Source organism: Oryctolagus cuniculus, chromosome 3, assembly GCF_051225735.1.
Source record: "Oryctolagus cuniculus isolate XC-2025 breed Fujian yellow rabbit chromosome 3, ASM5122573v1, whole genome shotgun sequence".
NCBI classification, from domain to species: domain Eukaryota; kingdom Metazoa; phylum Chordata; class Mammalia; order Lagomorpha; family Leporidae; genus Oryctolagus; species Oryctolagus cuniculus.
This window is the reverse complement of record NC_142869.1, coordinates 97,933,141-97,958,944: the sequence shown is the minus strand read 5'-3', so window position 1 is coordinate 97,958,944 and position 25,804 is coordinate 97,933,141. Positions and strand designations below refer to the sequence as shown.

At 38.5% G+C, this 25,804-nt stretch overlaps 1 protein-coding gene across 10 annotated transcripts in view; it reads right to left on the bottom strand.

The window, feature by feature from the left end:
* ZEB2 (zinc finger E-box binding homeobox 2) overlaps positions 1–25,804 on the bottom strand; it is a 131,422-nt gene that overhangs the window by 8,531 nt on the left and 97,087 nt on the right. For all 10 annotated transcript variants that reach the window (XM_051848719.3, XM_070070969.2, XM_051848720.3 and 7 more), the window contains 4 exons: positions 7,625–7,813; positions 6,712–6,926; positions 3,934–4,042; positions 1,048–3,017 (listed from right to left, as the gene is read on the bottom strand). In XM_051848719.3, the coding sequence (XP_051704679.1) occupies positions 1,048–3,017; positions 3,934–4,042; positions 6,712–6,926; positions 7,625–7,813 (2,483 nt within the window). The remainder of the gene's footprint in view (positions 1–1,047; positions 3,018–3,933; positions 4,043–6,711; positions 6,927–7,624; positions 7,814–25,804) is intronic.

Genomic DNA, 25,804 nt, shown 5'->3' with positions numbered 1-25,804 from the left:
ATATCCATGAGTAAAAATGAAACAACAGAATTTGTGTATTTTCAGTGTGCTTAAGTTTAGAAATGATTGGTAGCTGTAGAAACCCCATTTTAATTGAATTTTATATTTAGGTACAAAATGTTATTATTATGCAATCTATTTAAATGTATGTCTACCAACTAAAAGCCTCAAGCTATATTTTTATATTTAATTTTCTAATTTGAAATAGGGAATATTAATAACACTTTTTATCAATGTTCTATCTATGTTAAAACAGCCTTCAGCATTGAGCAATAATGAATGTGGATCAGTAAATTATTAAATTTCTTGATATTTATTTTGTCTTGATCCAAAGGAGTGCAAACTTGCATGATAACATACATTTCCATTTGCTAGCCCACAGTTCAGTTTTCTTAGACTATGTCTACACTAATTAATATTAGAGAAGATTAAATAGGCTTAAATACATTTACAAAGAGGGCAGACACACTGTAAATTGGAACTCCGGAACAGCTGTTACACAGGTGCACTACGAGTTTCGCTCCTATTTTGCAAACAGGGATTATACTGCATAATATTAAAACACCTATGCTTTTCTATTTGAAAATCATAAATTATTCACTAGTTTGAAGATGAGGTAAGCAGTTGTAGAATATACAAAATATGTTTTTAGATATTGTTCAAAATAAACTATTTCTAGAAAACAAAGTCCATATCAAATTTACATATGTATTGTGCTAAGTTAGGAACACCTTTAAAAGCATGTGACTGTTATAAAGCTTCAATTTTAGCACCTATGTATGTCCTACCGAGTATTGTTATCCATGCGGATAAGTCAATCTGAATAAATCCCTCAAATAAATATTAACTCCTTTATCTTTTTCTTAAGGCAAATATATTTGCAGAGTACAGTGTTCATCTATTCATTTTTCTTGCCACTCAGTTTTAGGTTCACATTAAACAAACTTGTTTCTGCTGATTTTTTCCGCAGAGATTTTTTTTCCTCTATGCATGTAAACCACATAATTTTCATCTCCTTTCTTCAGGGCAAAAAGCATGTCTCATTACCTGAAATCCTTGTTTCCGCTGGTACTTCCTCCTTTGCTGCATATCAGCAAAGGTAGCTGCTCCAGTTGGGTAGGTATAGGCCATATGTGGTAGGAAGCTCATCTGATCCAGTCCCGGGTATGGTCGTAGCCCTGGGATACTGGTCTGGACTGGTGGCATGAAAGTGGCAGGGGGAAATGCGCTTTGTGGTGGAAGAGCTGTGTACAAAGGTTTGGCACTAAAGGGATTCATGCCGAACACTGGGTTAGTGCTTTTATTGTCCAGATTATTTGAATTTGAAAACTCTTTCTTGATAAAAGTCAAGTTCAGAGGCTCATCTGAGTTTTCAGATGACGAAGAAACACTGTTATGGTCTACATTTATGCTACTAGCTTTAGTTTTGTTCTTTGTGGCTATAATACTTTTGGGTTCTTTCATTTGTTTTGGTAATGACAAGTCCAAAGGCTCAGCCTGGAGCTCCTCGGAAGAGAAGCTGTTTGGAGTGTACGAACTACTGTGGGAGTTTTTAGAAGATGTGGAAGAAAGATTTAAGGGAGAAGGAGTATTACTCCTCGAGTGGTCCAATTTCTCAACGGGTTTAATATTGGTAAAATGGGAAGGTTTGGTTAGCCTGAGAGGAGGATCACAATTCGTAACACTGTTGTGCAGTTCTGCTATAGATGGTGATGTTATGGAGTCCATGGGCTTTACGGGAGAGCGGGACAATAAAGAGTCTTTAGTGGGAGGGTTGCTGTTGGCAGCTAACGGCTTGGAGTTCCTCTCCAGTGATGGTGACCTGGAATTTGAATACTGGTAGACTTTTCGTTGCTCAAACCATTCCTTCACAAATTCCTGAGGAAGGCCCACAGCAATGGAGATTTTCAGCAGTTCATCAGAGTTGGGCTCCATGTTCATAGCATAGTATGCTTTGAGTACAGACATGTGGTCCTTGTATGGGTTGATGGGGCTTGTCAGTCCTTTCTCAGAAAGTACCGATGACAAGAGGAGGGCTTTATTATCGACGAAAACTCCCGCTTTGTTGGGGGCTATGTTTTCATGAGGTTGCAAGACTGCTTTGATCTCTTCATTCATCTTACAAAGGTAACGTTCATGCTGATGCAAAGGAATGGGGCCAGGAAAACTTTCTTTACAGAACTGGCAGGAAAATGGAGTGGATATGTTGTGGTTCTCAATCATTTTATCATCGGTGACCAAATCTATTAAAGTACGCAGCTTCTCTTTCTTTATATTACTGATCTGTCTCCTTGAGTCAGTAGTCAAGCTCTGGAGGCAAGCTTTGGCTTCATTGACTTTTTCTAACGTGTAGTCAATTATACTTTTAGTGGCACCGTTATGACTCACTACTGGAAGACCGACAGCTGGAATATTAGGAGAAGTAACTCCTTGTTCCTCAGGTTGAGAGCATGGATCCTTCATGTGATAACCTTTCAACTTTGAAATTTCTTCAGCCTTGCAGTCCATTTTTTGCCGGGAAACCGTATTGTCCACAATCTGTAGAACCTTTTGTACCTCGCTTAGATTACTATTCATGGTGGGAAATCCAAGTAAAGGGGCTTCCATCCCTACACCTAAGTGTTGCATTGGACTCTGAGCAGATGGATGAACTCCTAAAGGGCTGGTGGCTCCAAGCCCACCATTCATAAAGGGACTAGTGCCACTAAACCCGTGTGTGGCCATAAGAACTTTGTAGTCATTGAAATCTAGTGGTTCTGTTTTAATTTTAAGTAAGCCTGTTTGTTCAGACATACTAAGTGGTTTTCCATTCTCCAACTTGTTTCTTAACTGAGTAATGGCTGAATTTGTAGGAGAAGAAGAAACAGAATTAGGGGAAGAACCCGTCTTGATATTATTTCTCATGCGGCCATTTACCGAGATTAAACCAATGCATTTCTTGCTGCTGATGTGCGAACTGTAGGAACCCGAATGGGAGAAACGCTTCTTGCAGTTTGGGCACTCATAGGGTTTTTCACCTAAAAGGATAATTAAAATTAACATTATATTTTTTTCAATTAAGTAACACTTGCAGATGTCTACCATATAAGCCTCTGTGAAACAATCAAATGAAAGGTACACAGTGGGGGTACCTCTGCATTCTAGGTGTTAGATTAGAATTATGTGACTGTTACAGTTTCTGGGCTTTATCTACCCTAGGAGGACGTAATTCAAGATGTTAGCAGTGGAAGGTGAGGGCTATCTAAGCCTTTTCCAGTTAAGATCCCAAATCTTGTCTTGCTGTCTACAGCCTCCTATTTACACAGAGTGTCAGATTAATGTGTGGTCAATAGCACAATAAAGATGTCACAGTATTTAAAGGGAAGTGTAGCTGTGGCTTTAATCAACTCTGTGGACATTCCATTGATTCTACCAATCCAACTAGTCCTTTGAATAGCATCCAACTTGGTAATAAAATGCTTGGCAGAGCTATCAGCCTAGTTATAAAGATGAAATCTCAGTGGTGGGGTACTGTTCTGTAATACAGAGTGCCCTGGGAATCAAGGAACATTTATCCTAAATGTTATCCTCCTATCCAAAATTCTTCAACCTCTTCTTTTCATGGGTAGGCATCGAAAATGAATATGCTTTGGAATTTGCCAGCTCAAAAACATTTAATCTGGGGAAGAGGTTTTTAAAGGACCAAAAGGAGACTCTAGATTCTATATTAAGGATTTGGAATTTTTAAGAAGCATAAACATTCCTCTTTTTTTTTATAAGACAGTCTTATTGGTGATGCTGAGTCTCATGGAGACACATGAAGCTCACATAGTTTACAAAGTAAATGGGTAGATCCAAACTCTACAAACAGGAGTGTATTAATTTTAAACAATCTTTAAAGCTCCTGTAATCAAACCAAATGCGAATGTGAGCATCAGCTCCTCTGCTACTCACCACTGTGAATTCGCAGGTGCTCCTTCAGATGGTGTTTATATTTGAAGGCCTTGCCGCACTCTGTGCATTTGAACTTGCGATTACCTGCTCCTTGGGTTAGCATTTGGTGCTATAAGAAGGGAAAGACTGACATCATTTTTGTGCAGGAGGAACAAAGAAAATTCATGACAAATATGTTTAAAAGACCTCTACGCTTTAGACAGTCCAAAAGGTTTGAGTGCATGCTTATTTATCCACCCAGTCTTTCAGAGTTGCAATAAAAGTGATAATGTTGGTAATAAAATTGGAATGAATGTAAAAAAAAGTGCTTTCACATGCGCATCCAACACTTGCTTTAAAATTATTTCTGCAGTCTCTTTTCCAAAATGTTTTTTTTAAGCCTTTGGAGATGAAAAAGTATAATTGTAAAGATGTTTGTGTCTCTTTGTGTTTACTGCAAAGTCTGAAGTCTGAAGATTCCCTGTTAGAATGCAACTATTTTTTTCCAGGAAAAAAATAAACATTTTCCTGAAAATTCTGAATAGTTTAAAAAAAATCCCACACACTTATACAAAATTTTACCAAATTTTCTCTATCAGGGTGAAAATATATCCTACCCTGAAATAATCTGAAATTTAAAGAAAGGCAAAAAAAAAACCCACAAAATAAAAACACACAAAATAAAACAAAAAACCCCTGACTATAAATATTTCATTACACAATAAGCACATTTAAATAACCCATTCACTACACTAGTAGCTAATGTAAATTCTGTTTTTTTTTTTTTTTTTTTTTTTTTTTTTTTTCCTGAGGTGCTGCCTATCAGATTTGACTCACTATCAAATGTAAGAAACAACATCTTGGGTAATAGCTGCTTGAGCAGTTTTATCACAGGCCAGTAAGAAAGACCTCAATGACTTTTCATTTTCCTTTTTAGTAGTGTGCTAGGGAGTAGGGACAGAACAGAAAAAAAAAAAAAAAGTTTGCTGAAAAGACAAGTTAAAAGCAGCAAAGATATAATCAAACACAGCTGACCTTTTTGAACAAGAGGAAAAAAAAAAAACCAGTGCAACTTAGAATTCAGAAAAAAAAAAATAAGTCCTCCACTCTGGATACTCAAGGTAGGAGGTCAGCTTTTTCTAGCAGCAATGACACAAAAGCCTTTTGCAAAAAAGACAGCAGAGAAACGGTATGACAACTGCTAGGGTGTGCTGAATCTTCCCACATTCCTAGTGAGACAGATGGTGTTACATGGGACACAGGGAGGTTTGTTCAAACAGCAGCAACCTTCAAAGATCAAGCGGAGCCCAGCCCGCCGAGCGCCATTGAGGGACCAGCGCTCATATGTTGCTGAGTTGCATAAACAAACAGCAACAGCTGCTTTGTCCCCCCCACAGCCCTCAGAGGACTACTATAAACTTTAGTTGTGCCACTGTTAATATGATACAATCATTTTAATTTACTAATTGTAAATGCCATGAGCAAATGAGGGGACTTTTCAACACCAAAGCTACCATTCATAATGCGCCAACACAATCACACTTCTGCATGTGAAATTTAAAGCAGTTATGCTAGATAAATATCTAGGCACTTTTTTTCCTAGAGATTTTGTGCATACAAGCAAGGGGAGATAAACTGTTACATAAGCAAAACTAAGCAAGCATATTTTTTATAACACGCGTTGAAAAGCATTCAGGTGACAAGCCCCATCAGATCTAAATGGAATGATTTATATGAACTGCTGTCTCAAAATAGTAAAATTCCATAATAGAGTATTATTGTCATTGCTTGATAGTGTTTGCTTATTCTTATTTTCCTCATTCAAAGAAAAGTAAAGCCCAAAGAACAAAATAAGAATTTTATATAGAATATTATGTTTAATACTTTATGAAACAGATATGGTATCAATGCAAATCTGGGGTAATTCCAGACCTGTTGGGCTTAGTATTGTGACTTAAGACACCATTTCTGCTACCTCCCGAACACCATAAATATTACTACCATAATAGCAGTTTGCGAAGTCAGTTTTCCCAAGGGAAGAGTAAGAGCGATTTTGCTGCAACATTTAAGGAATACTGTGGATCAATCCCATTCAATCATTTTAGGGATTTAAGGACCCATGCTCACCTGTTCAAGATAGAGCATAGTACTAAACACAAGTGAGCCAAAAGAGGCACAGCAATTTTAACATTTAGCTACAAATATGCATATCAAGGAGGCATCATTTTTAATGTATATCCAATGTTTTAGGACTAATCCAATTTATTATACATATACATATATACTAAATGCCTTTCTGATTTTCCTTAAAATACTTAATTAGATTTCATAGACTAGTAGCAGCTTGTAAAAATACTCTAAGTAACTGAAGGTGTTATATGACAAATGCAAGAAATACACCCTGCTTTTGAGTTAGATCCTATATGAAGAAAAAATTTTCAGTAAAAGTAGGTGAAAAATGGAATTAAAATTGCTGAGATGTTTAATAATATATTATTAAAATGCTACAATTTCAGTCACTTTTTGTGGAACATAAAAATGGAACTAAAGTCAAGTTAAAGTGCAAATAAAATTTCTAAATTAGAAATTAACACACTCATTCGATCGTGAACATAAGACTATTAAATCATATTAGAAGAGACCATCAAAAAATCATTTAGACCTCAATTAAAGCTATTACCATTAAAAGATCTGCATCTTCAAAATGCCATGAAAAATTAATAATGATTGCCAATCAAAGCAATATCGTTTCTCTAAGGGGTTATTATAGAAAAAAATCACTTAAAACCAACCCCCCACCTGATCTGTCCCTGGCTTGTGCGTCACCATATGCCGCTCGAGCTGGGTGCGGTAGGCAAACGTGTAGCTACAAAGAGGGCAGGAAAAGTTCTCCTCATTCTTCTCATGGCGGTACTTGATGTGCTCCTTCAGTGATGTCAAGCGCTTGTAGCCCCGGTCGCAGTAGGGGCAGGTCAGCAGTTGGGCAAAAGCATCTGGAGTTCCAGGTGGCAGGTCTGTAGCCGAGAGACGAGTGAGAGAGAAGCGGGCCAAAAGGTCAGTAAATCAATGGCAGCTAATGGGCTGGCTGCCCGGGCTGGTATGACAGGAATCACCGCAATCTGCTCCACCAAAGTGCCATCATTGCAGCCGGCCCCTCGCACACCAGTCCCCACGCACACCCAGGACAGACTTGTCGGAATCAGCTCACACTGCGCTCGAAAATTAATTAATTACTAACTGGAGCTTTTTTTTTTGGGGGGGGGATTTAAACAGCTGATAAATGGGGAGATTCTCGTTAGGTGATTGACAGCTGTGATGAAATCTTCAGTAGCATAGGACTCAGGAAGTCACAGACTGAGCTTTTCAGGTGTGGGCAGCGAGGAACAAAAGGTGAGGGTCAGGGTTACCAAACTTTGTTTTTTCCTCAAAAGTAAAATATTTCAGAAAGATAGGAACACATTTAGATATTTTTATCTGCTAGAAATGGGCTCTAATTGTTCTTGTTCTTTATTGGACGTACAAATGACACAAATTTGCTGACAAAAAAATTTCACAATACCCTAAAATTACAGTTCTAATCTTTGCTCATGAAATTCCATGCCTCTGCAGCTGTTCTTCAAATTTTAAGGTAAACACCCAGGCATGTAGTGCATTTGTAATTGTAACAGCTGCAGAGGTCAGTGCCATGGCTAAAAATGAATCACAGTCTCACCGTTTTCTTCTTGCCCATTGGCCTCCGGCGTGCCAAGGCGAGACAGCTCTTCAGGGGCTTCTGGGTAAATGATGGCTGTGTCACTGCGCTGAAGGTACTCCTCGATGCTGACTGCATGGCCATCGCGCTCCTCCAGTTTCCTTTTGGCAAAGTATTCCTCAAAGTCTGCTGTGCAATTTGCATTCTTCACTGAAATCATAAAAGGAGAAGAAATGTCTTTTCAGGGCCGTGTTCCTTGGAGCCCATGCCCATCCATATCACTGTTAGGAAGAAGGGCTGGCCGGTGAGAAGACTACAGACACTTGGGTCTATTGGCCTGAGGTGCAGAGGATGACCCAGTATTGACTGACTGCTTAGTCACAAAACACAGGCAAGGAAGGAAAGTCTTTGGCATTAATAGGCACATTTTTTTTTCCTCTGTAGAATACTGGTCTGCATAATTCACAAAGAATGAAATAAATCTAAAAGTGATTCTAGTGAACTTTTCTTTAAAGAATTACACTCTAAGATCCATGAGAAATACTATAAGGTCAAAGCTACCTTAGTGATCTGTGTAAAACTTGCTTTTCTTTTGAAAAAGATATATGTGATTTTTTAAATTGTCCACTAAACATCTCCAATGGCGGATCCATCTGGCTGCAAAATATAAGCTTTTAACCCTCCAACCTCTGAATATCACAGACAACCCAAGACTACACAGTCCAAGACAAGGAAGGACAGATATTCCTAGAGAGAATAACATCACTTTGTTAAAAAAAAAAAAATCAGGGAACGTGACAGTTTATCTTATCCTATAATTTCAATGCTTTAGCTCAGTATCTTAAAGCTGTTGAAAATAAAATTAAGCTCACAGCTGATAGAAATCAAATAAAAAGTAACAGAGGGACTTGAGAAATTGGCTATACTGCTGTGTGATTTTGAAATGATTTCAACTTTTGCAATTGTGACTCAATTCCCACGCACTGAATAATAGTTGTAAACCGATTTTAGCAACTTCTGTCACAGGACTCTGTACATTTGAAATCTCTAGGTGTGTTTCTGAAATTAGTCGTGGCTTAAATTTACTCAACAAAATCTTGTACACATAAGAGGGAATGGGGAGAGCAGCTGTTACACTACTCTATCACAGGGAAAATGGTAAAGTGCTTGGCTGGTACAACTAATGATGGGATACCACTATCATGGCTCTCCAGAGCAGTTAACCTTGGTTGCTCTAGGTCCTTCAGCCTACCTTCTTTGCCAGAAGTGATACTACAGTATTTCCATACTAACTGTCCTTGGCAAAGCTGTGGTAGAGTGAGGTTTCAGCAAACCAGTTAATGTTTTTCCCCTTCCATTATGATGTATTCGTGGATTTCTAGATGAGACGAATAGAAAGTGGAATCTCCCGTTAATTCAACAAGTATTTACTGAATGCCTGGTATGTGTGAGGCATCTTGTCTTGCTCTGGTACGCAAAGAACAGATCTAGGCTCATTCTTCAGGCAGCCACGAGAAAGATGAATACAACTGATAGGATTTCAGAAATACATATGTCATTATATACATGAGTAAGTAGAATGGAAGAAAGTTGTGCACTGGTGTAAAGAAGTAACAGAGAGACCTGGTGTGATCTAGAAGATCAGGAAGCAAGAAGTCTCCTAACTTTATAAGCTGGGGAAACACAGCGTATGAAGGGATGTGGTGGCTGGAAAGGCTATGAGACATTTTTAGATGGAAAAGGAGAGTGCTGGAGGCACAGAGTTAGAGGTGAGCCCCAGAAGAGGCAGGCAGGAATCAAAACATGTAGTGGGCAGGGCAATATCCCATTAAGGATTTTGATCTGGGTTTTTATTCTAAGAGACTCAGGAAGCCACTGGAGGGTATTAAGCAAGGAGGATGGTTGGATGAAATTATGACAATTTGCATTTCTAAATGACAACTCTGGCTATAGTATGACAGCAATTGTTAGAAGAGAAAAAGCAAATTCTGGGAAGTCAGGAGGCTCCACCAAGCAAAAGACACAAAATAAAGAATGGTGATGAGATGACAAAGTGGCTGAATTTGAAAGATACTTAAGTATAATTCCTAAGATTTAGGGAAGGATTGGGTTTGTCAAGGTGGGAGAAGCTAAGAAACCTCCATCAGGGTTAGGATTTTCAGATCTGATAAGTGGTAGACAACAATCACCAAAGAAGGGAATACTAGCATTCTAAAAACATTTGGAACTGTGAACAAACACGAAGAATACAACAAAAACAAAATGGGGGTATTACACTTTGCAGACTAAGTGTCACCACTCCTGATGCTGTGATCTCAAACCTTTCTCTTTGGCTACTCTAACTTCTGTGAAGTTTAACAAGAATAATAGTCTGATTCTCTCAGAATTAGGTGCAACAGTGGAATAAAATATTATACCTCGAAATTTTGCTTAGATCTTTTCTTAACTGGGTTTAACAAAAGAATAGTGACATTAGGATCATTTTTCTGCTGCTCTACTCACAATGCCATGGATGCTTTCCAAAGGAGACTTATTGGTGGTGATTGTGATGATGTCATTTAACTTGCATCACTGGGTCCCTAGGGGAGTGTGTGGGAACTGCCAACTTGCACAAACCATTTGTTCATTGTTTTGGGTCATCAAAATAACTTTAGATCTATCAAAAGCCACCTCTTTTTTAATGGTAAGAAAAGATAAAGGGGACAAAATGGTGAGTCCAAAATAAACATTTTTTAATAACTTGCTTAATTTGACTAATAACTGATGTCTTTTTCAGTTCTGACAGTCAAAAGTAACATAACAGCTCCTTTCTAAACTCATACCTACCTGAAAGTGTAAGACAAAATTTATTTTTTTTTGAGAACACCATTCCTCTTGATGACCTTAGTGTAACCTAGTAAACATGGATAGATGTACATTTAATATCTCAATTTTATCTTGATATTTCAGCAACTATTGGAATTATCTGGCTATCTTTGCATGAATTTTCATTTGCATATGAATGTTTCCATCAGAAATGTAATCAAATGCAAATTCAATTGGATTTGCATTAATAGTCTTTCGGCTTAAAAGGGAAGAAAACTCTGATATTTCTGGATAGGCAAACTAAACTGCATCTAGATAGACTACTGGTGTTTGGAGAGGCAATTCAACTACTAGATCAAATTTGCCTGTGCTAGATTTCTGTGTCAAGGATGATGGGGACAAAAGACATCAAATCATAAGCTCTCTTAAAGATCATCTTTGATCATTTTTGTATCCTGAATATTGAGTATGTTGCCTAGAAGTAAGTAGGCTCTCAAGAATCATTTATGAATGAATGTGAATAAATTATATCCTTAACACTAATCTTAGTGAGGAAGTCTTTCAGTAGAAGGAAGCACCAAATAAGACACCTACAGCTGAGTAGACCTAATAGTCCGGCAATTGTAGGACAATTATATGATAAGCTGTCATGGGCATCATAAACACTTGCGAGAATTTGATAGGGCTCACATCAGTATTCAAAAAGGGTTTCCTGAAGAAGATGGTGCTCAATCACTTAAATCTATTTGCTCCAGAAGGATTTTTCTTTATGTAGCATAGACACATTATTGATCATATTTCATGTATCCAGAGTCACTTAAGTGCGCTTGAGTCAAACTCTCCGTGAGCTAATCATAACTAATATGGATATAACTACAACATTCTCCTTTGCCCAAGAATAGTTATTTCCCTATTGCCAAGCCTTATGTTTGGTACCCAAAGGAGCTGCTCTGCTCCAGGATGAACCTGCTCCTCTAGTCACAGTTGATTATCTCTGCCCAAAGTGGGCCAGTCCTAGCTCTCCACTCTCCAACCCAAACCGTTCATTGGTTCAAGCGAACCAATAGATCCCACTAAGTTTAGCAACTCTTTTCCCTATGATTTTAGCACCTTGTTCTACAAACAGCATCAAGGCAGCCATCCTCCTGCTCCAAGTAACTGTAGCTATAATATAAAGAAGAAATTACTGTTTTCCATGACAGAAAGACAATTTATGAAGAGAGAGAATAAAAGAGACAAGGTGGCATTGTTGACAGTTTGTTTCTAGCTCTCCTTGTTCCTGGGGCCAAGCTACATCTTCCAGTGGCTCTGTTGTCAACCCTGCTTAGATTCTGGGATCCAAGACACTTCCTTTTCTGGTTTGTTATGCTGTGTTTTCGTTTCTCTCTCTCTCCCTCAGATTCACACCTTTATTAGAATACTAAGGTAACATAACCTGGTACATCACACCGTATCATCTCCTCCCAGAATACCTGGGGCCTGCCTGATTTCTCAGTCTCAGAAGTAATTTTCTTTCAATATCAGAGTCCAATTGACTCCCAGATGTATTTGGAAGTTTGTATTTTTGTTTTCCCAAAGACTTTGTAATATGGTATAGTGGGCACAGGAATGAAGTAGAAAATTTGCTAGAAAGTTATAGAATTACCCATTGCATTTTTGCAGTGTAAAATCAACCTCATTTTCCTCCCTTCTATAATCCTCTTCACTCCCTGGTCTCCTTGGAAGAACTGCCAAAACACACTGACAAAGGATATTTGCATGGTATTTATGATCAAACCATAACAAAAAATTCACAAGAAACCTAAAGTAACGTCTCCCCACATCTCTAAAGATTTTACATTTAGTCCTAAAATTTACCCTAATGTCTTGCAAATATCTCTAGCTTTCCTAAGGTCAGGTAAACTTTCTCTATCCAAAAAAAAAAAAAAAAAAAAAAAAAAGAACTTCATTAATTAAAAATGTTTCCTTATGGCCACATGTGTTTTAATATTGTTAGGATAAATTTCTAGATCCCTTCTAGTCAGAGAAGTCCTAGTTTCATTGGAAATATGTTAGTCTCTCTTACTAATGTTGCTTATTAATAATAACTTCATAAATCCCTTTATGTATGCCTTTGATAGATATTGGTATTTTGGGGTAGATAATGATAAATATCAATACAGATTAACTTTTAAAATTGTTGACTAAAAAGCACAAAAAACATTAACAGAAGTCTGAATCAAAAAATAATATTGACCCCCAAATCAGCACACCATAATTCAGTTGTTTTATGACACTTACTGATAGAGAGTTAAAAGGGGGTTTTATTTAGCGTTTATAGGTAGTTAAATTATAATGTAGCCCAGCTCTTTTATTCTTTCTCCTTTTTTGTTTCCCTTTGAAATTTATTTTCTTGATTTGTAACAAGAATATATGTTCACACAAGAAGATAATCTTCTACTATCATTGTTTCCATGTCCTGCCTGTTTTTAATTTTAATAAAAAATTGAAGAACTATATTTGAATATTACATGAAATCATTTTAATACACATCAAAATGAATAAATAATCATTTTGGAAAATAATATATCTTGAAGGGGCCAGAGGAGCTGCAGCAAGTTTATGTAAAAACAGAGTAGACTCATTCAACTAATTCATCCCTCTCTTTGTGACTTCTTACGGAGTGCCCACCAGTGCCAGGGATTATGCTTGGGGGTGCAGATGCGATGTTCACTGAGTTTTGTTTTGTTTTTTTTTTTTGACAGGCAGAGTGGACAGTGAGAGAGAGAGACAGAGAGAAAGGTCCTCCTTTGCTGTTGGTTCACCCTCCAATGACAGCCGCAGCCGGCGCACTGCGGCCAGCGCATCGGCTGATCTGAAGCCAGGAGCCAGGTGCTTCTCCTGGTCTCCCATGGGGTGCAGGGCCCAAGTACTTGGGCCATCCTCCACTGCACTCCCTGGCCACAGCAGAGAGCTGGCCTGGAAGAGGGGCAACCGGGACAGAATCCGGTGCCCCAACCAGGACTAGAACCCGGGGTGCCGGCGCCGCAGGCAGAGGATTAGCCTATTGAGCTGCAGCGCCGGCTGTTCACTGAGTTTTGTTCTGACTTCTGTGACTCCATTTTTGGAGAATATACATAAGATGGTTGTAATTCTGCAATATGCAGACACAGGAATACATCTGTGGATAAGTAAGGACCAAATAGAAGTACTTCCTTGGTATACTGTGGAAATTACATAGTTACATATAATCTGGCTTTTGCTTACTTCGCTCTGTCAAGACAAAGGGATCTGGAGGAGCAATCACAAATCTAGGTGAATGCATTCCTCCTCTGTTTGAAAAACAGTGCCATCATTAACACCTTGGATGGTAAGAACACACAGAAAATTACCTGAAAGTTAGTCACTCATATTGAAGTTTTGATTGAGTCAAAAAAGCACATACCCAGCATTTGTTGAGGTATATAAATTCTCATGGCTACTTTGTTTAAAGTTGGCTAATTAATGAATAGAAGCATTTTGTCATTAAAGATACATGTGTGCACTTTTGCATAAGGCTTCCAAAATACATATTGGCACTGGATATCTGAAAACAACCGTGAGGGAAGAAGAAGACCTTTCCCCCTCATTACGCAGCCTCACGGGCAGCCCCTCAGAGCCTCCAGGCTCCAGAGGCATGTGTGAAACCAGGGAAGGGGCATCAAGAGCAACAGAGAGGTTTTCTCTCTCCCTGGGAATGGGGACAGCGTCTTGGCTACTCTCTCCTCCCCTGCTCTGACACTGCTTCTCCAAGGAACTCATGCTTAGAGGCCAGTGAGCGTTCCCCATGACTAGGAGCTCTAGGAGAGCAAGGTGGAGAATGCCCAGGGGCTGGAGCAAACTTCTCCCTAAACAGCAGGAAGCAGCCCCATAAGGGAAAGAGCCTCCTTTAAAGTGAGATACTATATCTGAGGATTGTGACTACCAGGATTTAGAAGCTACTACCCTTACACAATTTTGATGGCTGTGTTTAGGTACAGAATGAAGCAGAGCCCATGTGTTTTTTTTTTTTTAACTGCCAAATTAGACAATACGCACATTACTGTGTAATCGAAAAATCTGGAGTTGGTATATTACTAAAATGACTCTCGGATTACTGTGTCTTATTTTACAGGAGGTTATGAAGCAAGGTGATTTTGCCCGGTGCTCCTTTCATACGATTTTCACAGAGAGACACACAACAGTTAGTGGTTTGTGCTGGGACAGTCAGTGGTTTTCAAAATGTGGTCCCCAGACCAGCAGCATCAGTATCATCTAGGAACTTGTGCAAAATGCAAATTCTTGGGTCCCACCCCAGACCTGCGGAATCAGCAATCTGCGTTTTAACAAGCCCTTCAGGAAATTCCGACACGCACCCAGTGAGAGAACGGCTGCCCTGGGAATTCAGTGCCCTGCCTCACAGGGCCGTGTGTGACTGTGAGTAGCAAGGTGGTCGGGAAAAGCCGGGAGTCACTCCCAAGGCAGAAAGCCTTCCTGACCATCTCAACCTGAGCTCTTCTCCTTTTTTCCTTACTGAATCTCGCCTACATGCTGTGGTCACTGAATTTATTTCATCACTTTCTCGTATCATTCACTTACCTACTCAGGAGATGAAAGAGGCCTGAACCATGTCTAAGTCCTGTGTCACTAGGGCCTAGCACAGTGCCTAGGACACACGCCTGCTGCACAACTGAATTCCATGCTTTTGACTCTTAACTTCCTAATCTGCAAATTACACTAGTGTGTGCTTTCTGGACCATCCTCAAAGTTTTAGAATTCCATAATTTCAATGAATGAATTGCTCTACTCAATTTTATTCACTGGCTCAGCCTAGAGAGTTCTATCTGTATTCTTTTCAATTAAAAATTCAGAGCAACACAGCTTCCTGATGGAGGAATCACATATAGAGATTAAGAAAAAATATTTCGGAGGTGACTGGGAACCACAGGCAGCATCACAAGAAAAAACAGTGCTTATTAAATATTTGTTGAATGAATGAAGGAAGCCCTCAAGAAGCTTGGAATATCAGTTATTTCTTGTGGGAACTCTTGCTGTGAAGTGGAGATAGCTGCTCCTAATCGCAAACAAAGCTAAGAAAACCACAGCATTCATTAGCAGGAAGCGAACAGGCTCTTCTTGGTGTATGCTGATTATGGTCTGAAAACGACCCTGTGCCTGCCTAACCCGCCAAGTGCTACTTCTGTTTCTCTCTCTACAAAATTCATCTCCTTCTCTATTTGGTTTTTAAAAGACATGATATGGAATTAACTAAAAATTTTGAAAATTATGATTTCCATGACAGGTATCTGTCTGGATGACAAAATTCTTTCAAGCTATAAAAATGTGACAGACACAAATACATAGAGAATGGCATGCTTTATAACAGAATGACACCTTCCTGGGTAAGTATTAACCTACTACTTAAATTATCTCATCTTGTGCAATTGATTAACACTGTATACTCACCCAACTCTTGCTGAGAAATGCCTTATGATCAAACTTGGACACCATCAGTTATCCATGTAAGAAATACAAGCTAATTCATATTTTAATTTAAGCTCCATGTAAAAGGAATAAGAGGAACTGGAAGTTGTAACAAAAGTATAAGAATTTTTTCTTTACCTTACTTTATGCTAATGATATGATGAACAAATAATTTTTTAAGATTTATTTTATTTATTTGAAAGGCAGAACCAGAGAGAGAGAGAGAGAGAGAGAGAGAGAGAGAGAGGCAACAGCTGGGGCTTAGCCAGGGCAAAGCCAAGAACCAAGAACTTTCTCCAGGTTTTCCTCAGGGGTACAGTGGCCCAAGCATCAGGGCCAACTTCTGCTGCTTTCCCAGGTGCATTAGCAGGGAGCTCGATCAGAAGTGGAGCAGCCAGGACTTGAACCATTGGGGATGCTGCTGCTGCAGGCAGCAGCTTCACCTGCAATGTCACAATATCGGCCCCATGATGCTAAATTTATGCTTAAAGAGGCCTAAACATTGTTTGTTAGCCTGCTAAACTTATCACTAATATTAGCAAATTAGTGGAGTTCTATCTTGTGCCACTCTTCTTTTTCAAGCAAGGTTCTAAGAGTCCAGGTTTTTACTTAGGATCGAATTGCTCTGGAGACTCTCCAGGAAGGAGCTGTCAAACTGAACCTCATTGCCTTTCTATTTGGTACTGCAGGTAGTGAGTATTTGAGCTTACTTCTTCCCATCCTGGCTTATACTCTGCTATCATTCTCCTGTGTTTTGTGATATGTAATCAGGACTGGTTATATTATTTCTAGGGCTCAGTGCAAAGTGACAATGCAAAGTTTCCTCATTCAAAAATTGTTAAAAGTTTCAAAACAGCAACAGAAAAGCCAACCTTTTAAACACAGGGCCCTGTTAAACTGTACAGGTCACACACCCAGCATGCTGGCCCCATGTGTAATTTTGTGAAAGCCTCCATTCCCTCTCTATCCAGCCCAGTCCAGCTTTTGGCTTTTGGTTTTCTTTGTTCATATCACCCAGTAGAAGTTCATTAGAAGAAAAGGTACGTGGGGGGAGCCTATAATTTCTAGTCTAATTTCCTCATTTAACAGATGATATAACAAGGATTCATGAAAAGTCACAAACTAATATTGGAAAGAGTTGGAGATAGAGTTCACATATCCCAACTCAGAACCCATTGCTCTTTCCTCTATATCACAATGACTCAAAATGAAGGAAAGAGAAGCAGAGAGAGAGAGAGAGAGAGAGAGAGAGAGAGAGAGACCATCTTTTAATTTTTTATCATGTCCAATTTGATACCACTTAGGACCTAGATATAGAAAAGATCACAATGACATTATAAGTAATCCTAAATAAAACCATAAAAATATCACAGGGGAGCCAATTAAACATATATATGTAAAATATTAAATATTTAACCTTTTTTCTAATGTCCATGAGCATTGAGCCTAATGATAAAGGCGCTGGCTGGGAAGACAACATCTCATACTGGAGTAAAGGAGTTTCATACCCAGCTCTGGTTTCCATCTTTCTGCTAATGCACATTCTGGGAGGCAGTAGTGACACAGTTGTACCCTTGTGACCCAAATAGGAGACCTGGATTATGTTCAGGATCCCAGTTTCATCCCAAGCTGGGAGCATTTGGGGAATAAATTAGTAGATGAGAACCCTTTCTGTCACTCTTTCTGTTTTATTCTACCTGCCTTTCATACAAACAAATATTTTTTAATTCTATTTAATGTTTAACAATTCCATTTTCTAACTTGGAAATACCTTGTTTTTAATCAAGTTTCTAAAGGCACTAAATAAAGAATAACTTTCCAAAGCAACTTGTAAAGGTGAATTTCATTAGCTATTAGTTTATTAGATATTTTAAGGTTATATTAAACTATAAAAATGTCTCCAGTTTAATTTAGGACTGCAGACCAAAAAAGAACTACATTCATGGTTCATTTTAGTTTCCCATTTCACATACTACTTGTTTTCCCCCACATACTTAATGCTATCCTCCTACACACGTTCCACTTCTTCAGATTAAATGAAACTATGTAATCCCCAGATAACATCCCATCCCTCACAGATATTGCTGCAGAACTGTTCCTGCTTTCATCTGTTTTGACATGCAGAGCTAAGAGTGTGGGTCAACAGATTCCTTAATTTATTCTACCATTTCAAACCAGTGTTCCTTTTTTAACAATGTGCTCAACATGTATTTATTTGCTTGTTCATTTATTCAACCAGCAATGTTTTATCAACAATTGATGCCACTGCAGAAAAGGAATTTGGATAAGAGCAAACTTAACCTATACCCACAAAGAGCCTCCCTTGTGTACCTGTAAAGTCTTGAAGCCTTCAGCCATCCATTTTTGCCACCAAACTTTAGGATGCTGCCCTTATAAGTGCAAGTAAAATGATACATTTCCCATGATGATGTGCCCACCAGGCAACAATTTCAATCATGCTAAGAAACTACATGACTCAAAAGGTGGTCAGTGCAGAATCCTAGATGTGTAGTGCTTTGGATTTTTCCAGCATCAAGGAGAGCCACATCTTAGAACTGGACTAAACCTGTGATAATTCCATCTCTTAGAATCAGAACCAGGAATTCTCACTCTGACTCCCACCTTCTCGTCTTCCTATTCCGATTTTACTAGCTTCAGTTCACTGGAGAACCTGAAATCACTCCCATTCCTGCCTTTTCTTCTTATATCACTATTTCCTTGCCAAACAATTTCTCTGCTCCTGGAGTATCAAACATATCTAAAGAAACTTAAATAACTGTGTAGTCTAATTCCAACTATATTTTCCAAATAAGATATTGTTTTCTGAAGATACTTGAATCCCCATACATTGCCCATAGCTATTACTCTAAATTTCCACTTTTTAAGATTTCAACCCTAACTCCATCCCCTTCCTGCTAATAGATGATCTCTTTCCTATTTACTTCAGGGAGTGCAACCCCTATGGTGTGAATTCCCTAGATCACCTTAAAATTGACCAAATTCTCTCTCCCATCATTCCCCCTTTTTCTTCTGATCATCTCTCTTAAATCACACACACACACACACAGACACATTCTTGTCTATTACCATGGCTACCACTAAAAGCTATTCCATCACAATTTTTCTGAAAACCTCATCTATCTTTCACTCAGTCTTTTTACATTTTCAGCCTTTCTGTCTTTGTTTTGCACAGAGACGTGTTCAGCAAGCCACCGTCCTGAAGAAAACTTTCCCTGTAACCTACAATGTTCTTAAGTCATCTCTCTACTGTCTTATCTTTAACAGTTGACATTACATTCTGTCAGAAATCCTTGAAACACTGAACACTTTCTATTTGAACCTACATAGTTGTATTTTAAATAACATACCATATTCTATACATTATTATAATAAATAATAATTGTTAGTGAAGACTGAGCATGTATTATGTTCAAACATTGTGCTAAATATTTCTTATTTATCTACCATTGTTTCATTCATTAAATTGCATGTAAATTCTTAATAGCAATGACTGTTCTTTGTTCACTGTATCTTTCATGGTGTCTAACAAAATGCCTGGCGCTTAGTAGGATCAAAATAATTGATCATTTATTTAAACACTAATGAGCCTATAATTATTTATTTATAAATTTTGTCTTCCTGTTATTATGATTTTTTTTCTCTGCACGCCATAAAATCTTGTCTCCCTTAAAGGCAGGAACTAAATCTTCTATTCCTTAAAGTTACTTGCTCAAGACTCAGTTCAGTTTATGTATACAAATGACAATCTAGCTAAAAAAAAAAAAATGAATGTAGATATCTTGGAGGTTGTCAACAAAGGATAAATGTTTAATTATTTGTTCACTGGTTATTATCCAGAGTAAGCAGGGGTAAAAACAATATGATTCTTGACGCTAGTTGGTTATCAAATAAAGGAAATATCTTTGACAGCTTTTATCATCATTACAATACATGAACATCATAAATACTACTAAATTGTCCTCTCGGGGCCGGCGCTGTGGTGTAGCGGGTAAAGCTGCGGCCTGCAGTTCCGGCATCCCATATGGGCGCTGGTTCAAGTACCAGCTGCTCTACTTCAGATCCAGCTCTCTACTAAGGCCTTGGAAGGCAGCAGAAGATGGTCCAGGTCCTTGGGCCCCTGCACCCGCATGGGAGACTGAGAACAAGCTCGTGGCCCCTGGCTTCAGATTGGCGCAGTTCCAGCCATTGTGGCCAATTGGGGAGTGAACCAGCGGATGGAAGACCTCTCTCTCTCTCTCTCTCTCTCTGCTTGCCTTCTCTCTCTCTGTGTAACTCTTTCAAATAAATAAATAAAATCTTTAAAAAATTTTGTCCTCTTCTCCAATTACTTTAGGGAAACTAAGGAAAGATGAAAATGAGGTAGAAAACTAAGATACTCCTTCTTAGCCTTCAGATTTTAACTCCAAATATACCACCAGGGCAGTGAAAATAATTTGTTCTAAAACTTGTCTATGTAGTTCTCTAGGATGTCAAAGGAACTTAACTGGCAAAGGTTCTCAAAAATATCCAGAGGAGTTATTTATTATTTGAAATACAGCCTGGTATGGAGGCAGAGGGATAGAGGGAGATCTTCCCTCAACTGGTTCACTCCCCAAATGGCTGCACCAGCAGGAGCTGATCCAGGATGAAGCCATAAGCCCAGAACTCCATCCAGGTCTCCCAAATGGGTGGCAGGGGCCCAATCTCTTGGGCTTTCATATGGTGCCTTCCCAGGTGCATTGCAGGGGGGGCTGGATTCAAAATGAAGCAACTGGGACTCGAAGCAGTGCTCTGATAAAGCAGGTGTGGCATGTGGCAGCTTAACCTGCTGCGCCATGACGCAGGCTCCAAAGCGACAGAGGCTCCAAAGCTCTCAAAACTGACTGGCTAGTCCTCTTATTACAAATTTGTTAAATATTATATATTTGCTTTCTACAGAAGTTAATGAGGAACCAGTGTGAAGGAAGGACACAGTTCACAATTAATTCATTTATTAACGAATAAAAAGTTTATTTTGTAGATGCAAACAAACCATCTGACCTAACAAAACTGTGTAAGCATCCAGCCCATGTTAGGCATTGAACTTGGTGCTTTAATAATGACATGTCATTTAATCCCTGCCAAAGGGCCTTCTACATCAGGAATTACTACTTCCACTTTAATGATGTAGAAATGAAGGCTTATCAATTACATACTCAAGTTCATTTGACTAGTAATTGGTAGTGACAAAATTCAAATGTAGGTTCTCTGGCTCTAGAATTTGGAGTACTCCAAAAAAGTATTGCCTCTCATATGTAAAATATTGCATATATTATGCTTGGAATGGTAAAGGTGTGTTTAATGACTATAATTAGGCTCTATATAGTTTGTCCTTAGATAAGAATTTTCTTGTGTAAGATTAAGAGCTGAGACCTAAATTGACCTTGCCCAATTTCTGGATATAAGGTGTTTTTTTTTTTTTCCTCAGCAAAAGGAGTGAACATGCAGGTAGCTATTAATAGCCTTTTATAACTAGAGTACTAGATTGTCTGAGTAAATATAACTTTCACACATTCAAAGAGAAAAACATCAGGGGCCTATTTGAGTCTTGATATACACATGGAAGGCATTAATGCTAATGATCCCCTTGCACCTAAGACAGATCCTTGTTACTACTGATGTGGAGGCAAGCTCAATGTGTGTAACACCCCCCAGTTTTCCATTTCTCTAGTCTTCTTAGAATACACATGTTTCACACACTCTTAAAAATTTTATCTAACAATTTTATTTTGAATTTGAATGCTACCTGGGTGTTACAGGGTTTTTTGTAAAAAGGGTATTGCTTATCTTATGCAATAAAGCATTGCATTTTTCTTTCTCTTTTTAAAAACACTAAAACCTATTTAATTATGCAAGATAGAAACTTATTACTATAAATCAGGGCTTACAATGCCTTATGTTGTTACAAGTCAATTTTGTTGTGCTATTACTCTACCCCTGTTGGAGGAAAAATGTAGTGATGCTCTATGCTGTGTTGCTTTTCCTTTAACAATTTGACATCAGGACTTAAGGCCTGGTTTCCTCTTCTAAAGACATTGTCACAGGAAGAGTGTTCCCCCATTGGGGCTTCCTGTATCACAGTCCATTGCATCTCCACAAAATGTTCACTCGCTTATCTATGCCACCACTCACAATGTCTACCATGTACGTTCACAACTGTACCAGGAACTTCGAGGCAACATCATAGTCTTTTTCTTACAGTCAACATTCTTGATAACTTGATAATATCAACATATATATGCTATTTATTTAATTACCTTGACAAAACCGTGACATAGATATGATAATTTAGCTCATGTTTCAGATGGAGAAACTTTTTGTCTTCATGAAATCTAAGTGAAACGGATTCAAACAGTTTAAAGAGGAACAAAAAACAAGCTAAAATTAGTGGTATATACCTTAGAGCCGTGGATTTCAGAGAAGGAAGAGATTGATGTGGTTTGAGGTGTTCAAAGATGACCACATTTAGGAAATGAGATGTGAGCTGGGGCCCTTAAGAACAGAAGGGTGAGTAGCAGTTGGATGTCTGGAAAAATGGGGGTAAGAGATTAGGGACTTAAGGGATGGCACATGCAGAAGTTCAGAGGCTGTTGCAAATGTGATTGTTTTTATATCACCAAGGGATTGGTCTGATTACAATGGAGAACTGTTAGAATGAAATGGATGGCACTTAAGGTGGGAGTGAAGAAAGTGGGTTTTACCCTATAGATACCAAGGATGATAAATAGTCTAAGAAGGGAAGTGGCCACTAGGAAAGGGCTCTAGGAAGGATGTGGACTGACAAAGGAGGGCATGAGGATTCAAGGAGAGTTCAGTGTAGGACTCTCTACTTTGGAAGATGAAAGTATCTGGTTGGTTCCTTCAGTCCAGGTGTCAAAACATGTCAATCTAAGACTATGAAAGGGAAGTCTTAGTACTGTTCCTCTCTCAGTCACACTCTCATGCTTTCAAAACACTTTTTGACCTAAACTCTTCCAGATCTGTAGTGATTAAGGACCAAAAACCTCATAGATTCACTGAAGGAAGACTGAAGGAAGCTTGAGATTGCTATAGAAAATTAGCCAATGATGCGTCTTGATGAATAGTTCTTGGGAAAACAGGAAAGAGACAGCCAATTGAGAAGTAGTTTCAGGGATGGGCATTGGGTACACCAGTTAAGCTGCTGCTTGGAATGCCTGCATCCCATATCAGAGTGCCTACATTTGAGACCTGGCTCCATTCTCCATCCCAGCTTCCTTCTAATGTGCATTCTGGGAGGCAACAAGTGATGGTCCAAGTACTTGAGTCCATGCCACCCATATGGGAGACACAGAGTTCCTGACTCCTGGCTTCAGCCTGCCCTGGCACTATCTATTGGGAGCATTTGCAGAGCAAACCAATAGATGGAAGATTTCTCTCTGTTTCTCTGCCTCTCTGCTTTTAAAGTAAATAAAATAAATGATTATTTCAGAAGTAATTTCAATCAGAAAATATGTATTTTTCCAATTTCACATACATTTAGCATCCAAAAGGATGCTAGAGATAAGAAGCCACACAATTATGGCTGGGAAGAGATCTATTTGTGCCTGAAAAGAACACAGATAAAAATTAAGGACCACAAATGACGATTGCACTCTGATCTCAGAATCAACCTTTAAGGCATTCTGATCTGGCTGAAAAGACCATGAGAACATTTCAGGCATGGAAAAACAAGACACTGTGGTAAAAAATATTCTATATGAAGGATCTCTGTGAGTGAGAGCCCAGTGGAAAGAAGTGGTCATCAATGAAGAATTGTACTTTTCTCTGAAGGGAGGAGAGAACTACTTCCACTTTGTTTATGGCCTTGCCTAAATACTGACAGAGACGGTGGATTCAAAAGGCTCCCATAGCCTTGGCAGCTTATGTCAAGTGCCTCAGGTGATTACTGATGTCATACATAAGAGCGTTAATTGTTAAATTAACAACAGGAGTCTCTGTACAGTTACTCCCCATGTGAGACCTCTGGCCTCAATGAGTTGTACTATGAGAATTAACTGTAAGACTTGTTCTCAGTTCATATATATATATAGATATAGATATTTGTGTGTGTGTGTATATATATAGTGTGTGTGTGTGTGTGTGTGTGAGTGCAAACTGTAGAAATCTTTACTAAGTATAGAGTTGGTCTTCTGTGTATGAAGTTAATTGAAAAGGAATCTTAATGGAGAATGGGACTGGGAATGGGAGAGGGAGGAGGAGGTGCGGTTGGAGTGGGGGTGGGAAGGTGGGTATGGTGGGAAGTATTACTATATTCCTAAAGTTGTACTTATGGAATTTGTACTCATTAAATAAAAGATTTCTAAAAAAATAGAAAAAGATAATCAAATGGCAAGGGCATAAGGGATTCTGTAAGTAAAATTCTCTCTCTTCAATCAGGAATGTTTCTTATGCAGAATAAAATTACTAAATATACCTGATGTGGAAGGCTGAAAAAAAAATGAGGACAAGTAAATTCCTAATGATCCAGTAGAATGTACCTGCTCAGCATTCCTTCCATGCCATCACTTCAAGTTTGAATCGCGTCAACCATTCTCAGCTTTATGAAATTCTCTCTTTCCTTCTGGATGCTTACGTTTTTTTTTCTCTCTCCTTACAACCTTTGTTTGTCCAACGAGTTTGGCTTTCTCTCTATCCACCAGAAGCTCTCACCTCCGTTTTCTACTTGCTTCAATAAGTTACACTGCCAATTGCAAATCCCAAAGACCCAAGACATGAAATAGTATCTGAAAATATTTGCATGACTCTCAATTACCTCGACAATACCGTGACATAGATATGATAATTTAGCTCATTTTTCAGATGGAGAAACTTTTTGTCTTCATGAAATCTAAGTGAAATGGATTCTCTAGCCCTGACTTCTTGAGTTTCAATTTTTCATTTCTAATGGACATTCCCATACTCCCATTTATATGACTAACTTTAATACAGAAATGCTTATGTCTAAAGGCTGGTTCAGGATCTTGTCAAGATTGAATCTTTCTTCTGACTCTCTAGAAATAAAAAACATTGCTATATTATAAACGTGTAGATGTGTAATCTCGAAGCCATTTTGTCTCCACCAACCAGATAACTGATAGTTTTTGAAAAGTCATGTTGCTCATTTCTCGACTGTCACCACCATAGGACAAGATTTTATCCTTTTGCACCTGGATAACTACAGTAATTTCTAGTTGGTCTCTCAGTGCATAGTTCACCCCTACAGAAACTATGCTAGTATAACATAACTCAAACTCTCCCATCAGATGTTTTATGGTCTTTACCAACTGGCCTCAGCTTAAATATCCAGTCTTCTTTTCCACAAATTGCCCCTCTGATTCGGTCAAATCCTTTTACTCACTATCTTCTGAAGAGACATTACACTTTCCCTTCTTGGCCTCTTATTCCTCTGCTAAAAAACCCTTCCTGAAATGGAGTAAGTTCAAATTCTACTTGTATTATAAAATGTTATGTGAATACCAGCCCCTTGGGGCCTCTCCTACCTCTGGAACTCAAATTCTTATCCTTCCTGTCATTTGTTACATATTTATCACTTATTAATTATTCTTTCATGTGTATTTGTCTCATTTTCTAAATTAAATAATAACCATGGTTAGTCTTCTTGGACCATCTTCTACCACACATGCATACAACAGTGAATATATTGAAGACACGCAGTGAGTATTTAACTGATTTATTTACTGACTGAATATATATGAACTATAAGGAACAGTAAGTATTATGAGAAAAGAGAATCTTAAAATCTGGTGAAAAGACATTCAAGATTGATTTTTATACTTTCTGGATAGGAACAATTTTTTTTTTTTTTTTTTTTGACAGGCAGAGTGGACAGTGAGAGAGAGAGAGACAGAGAGAAAG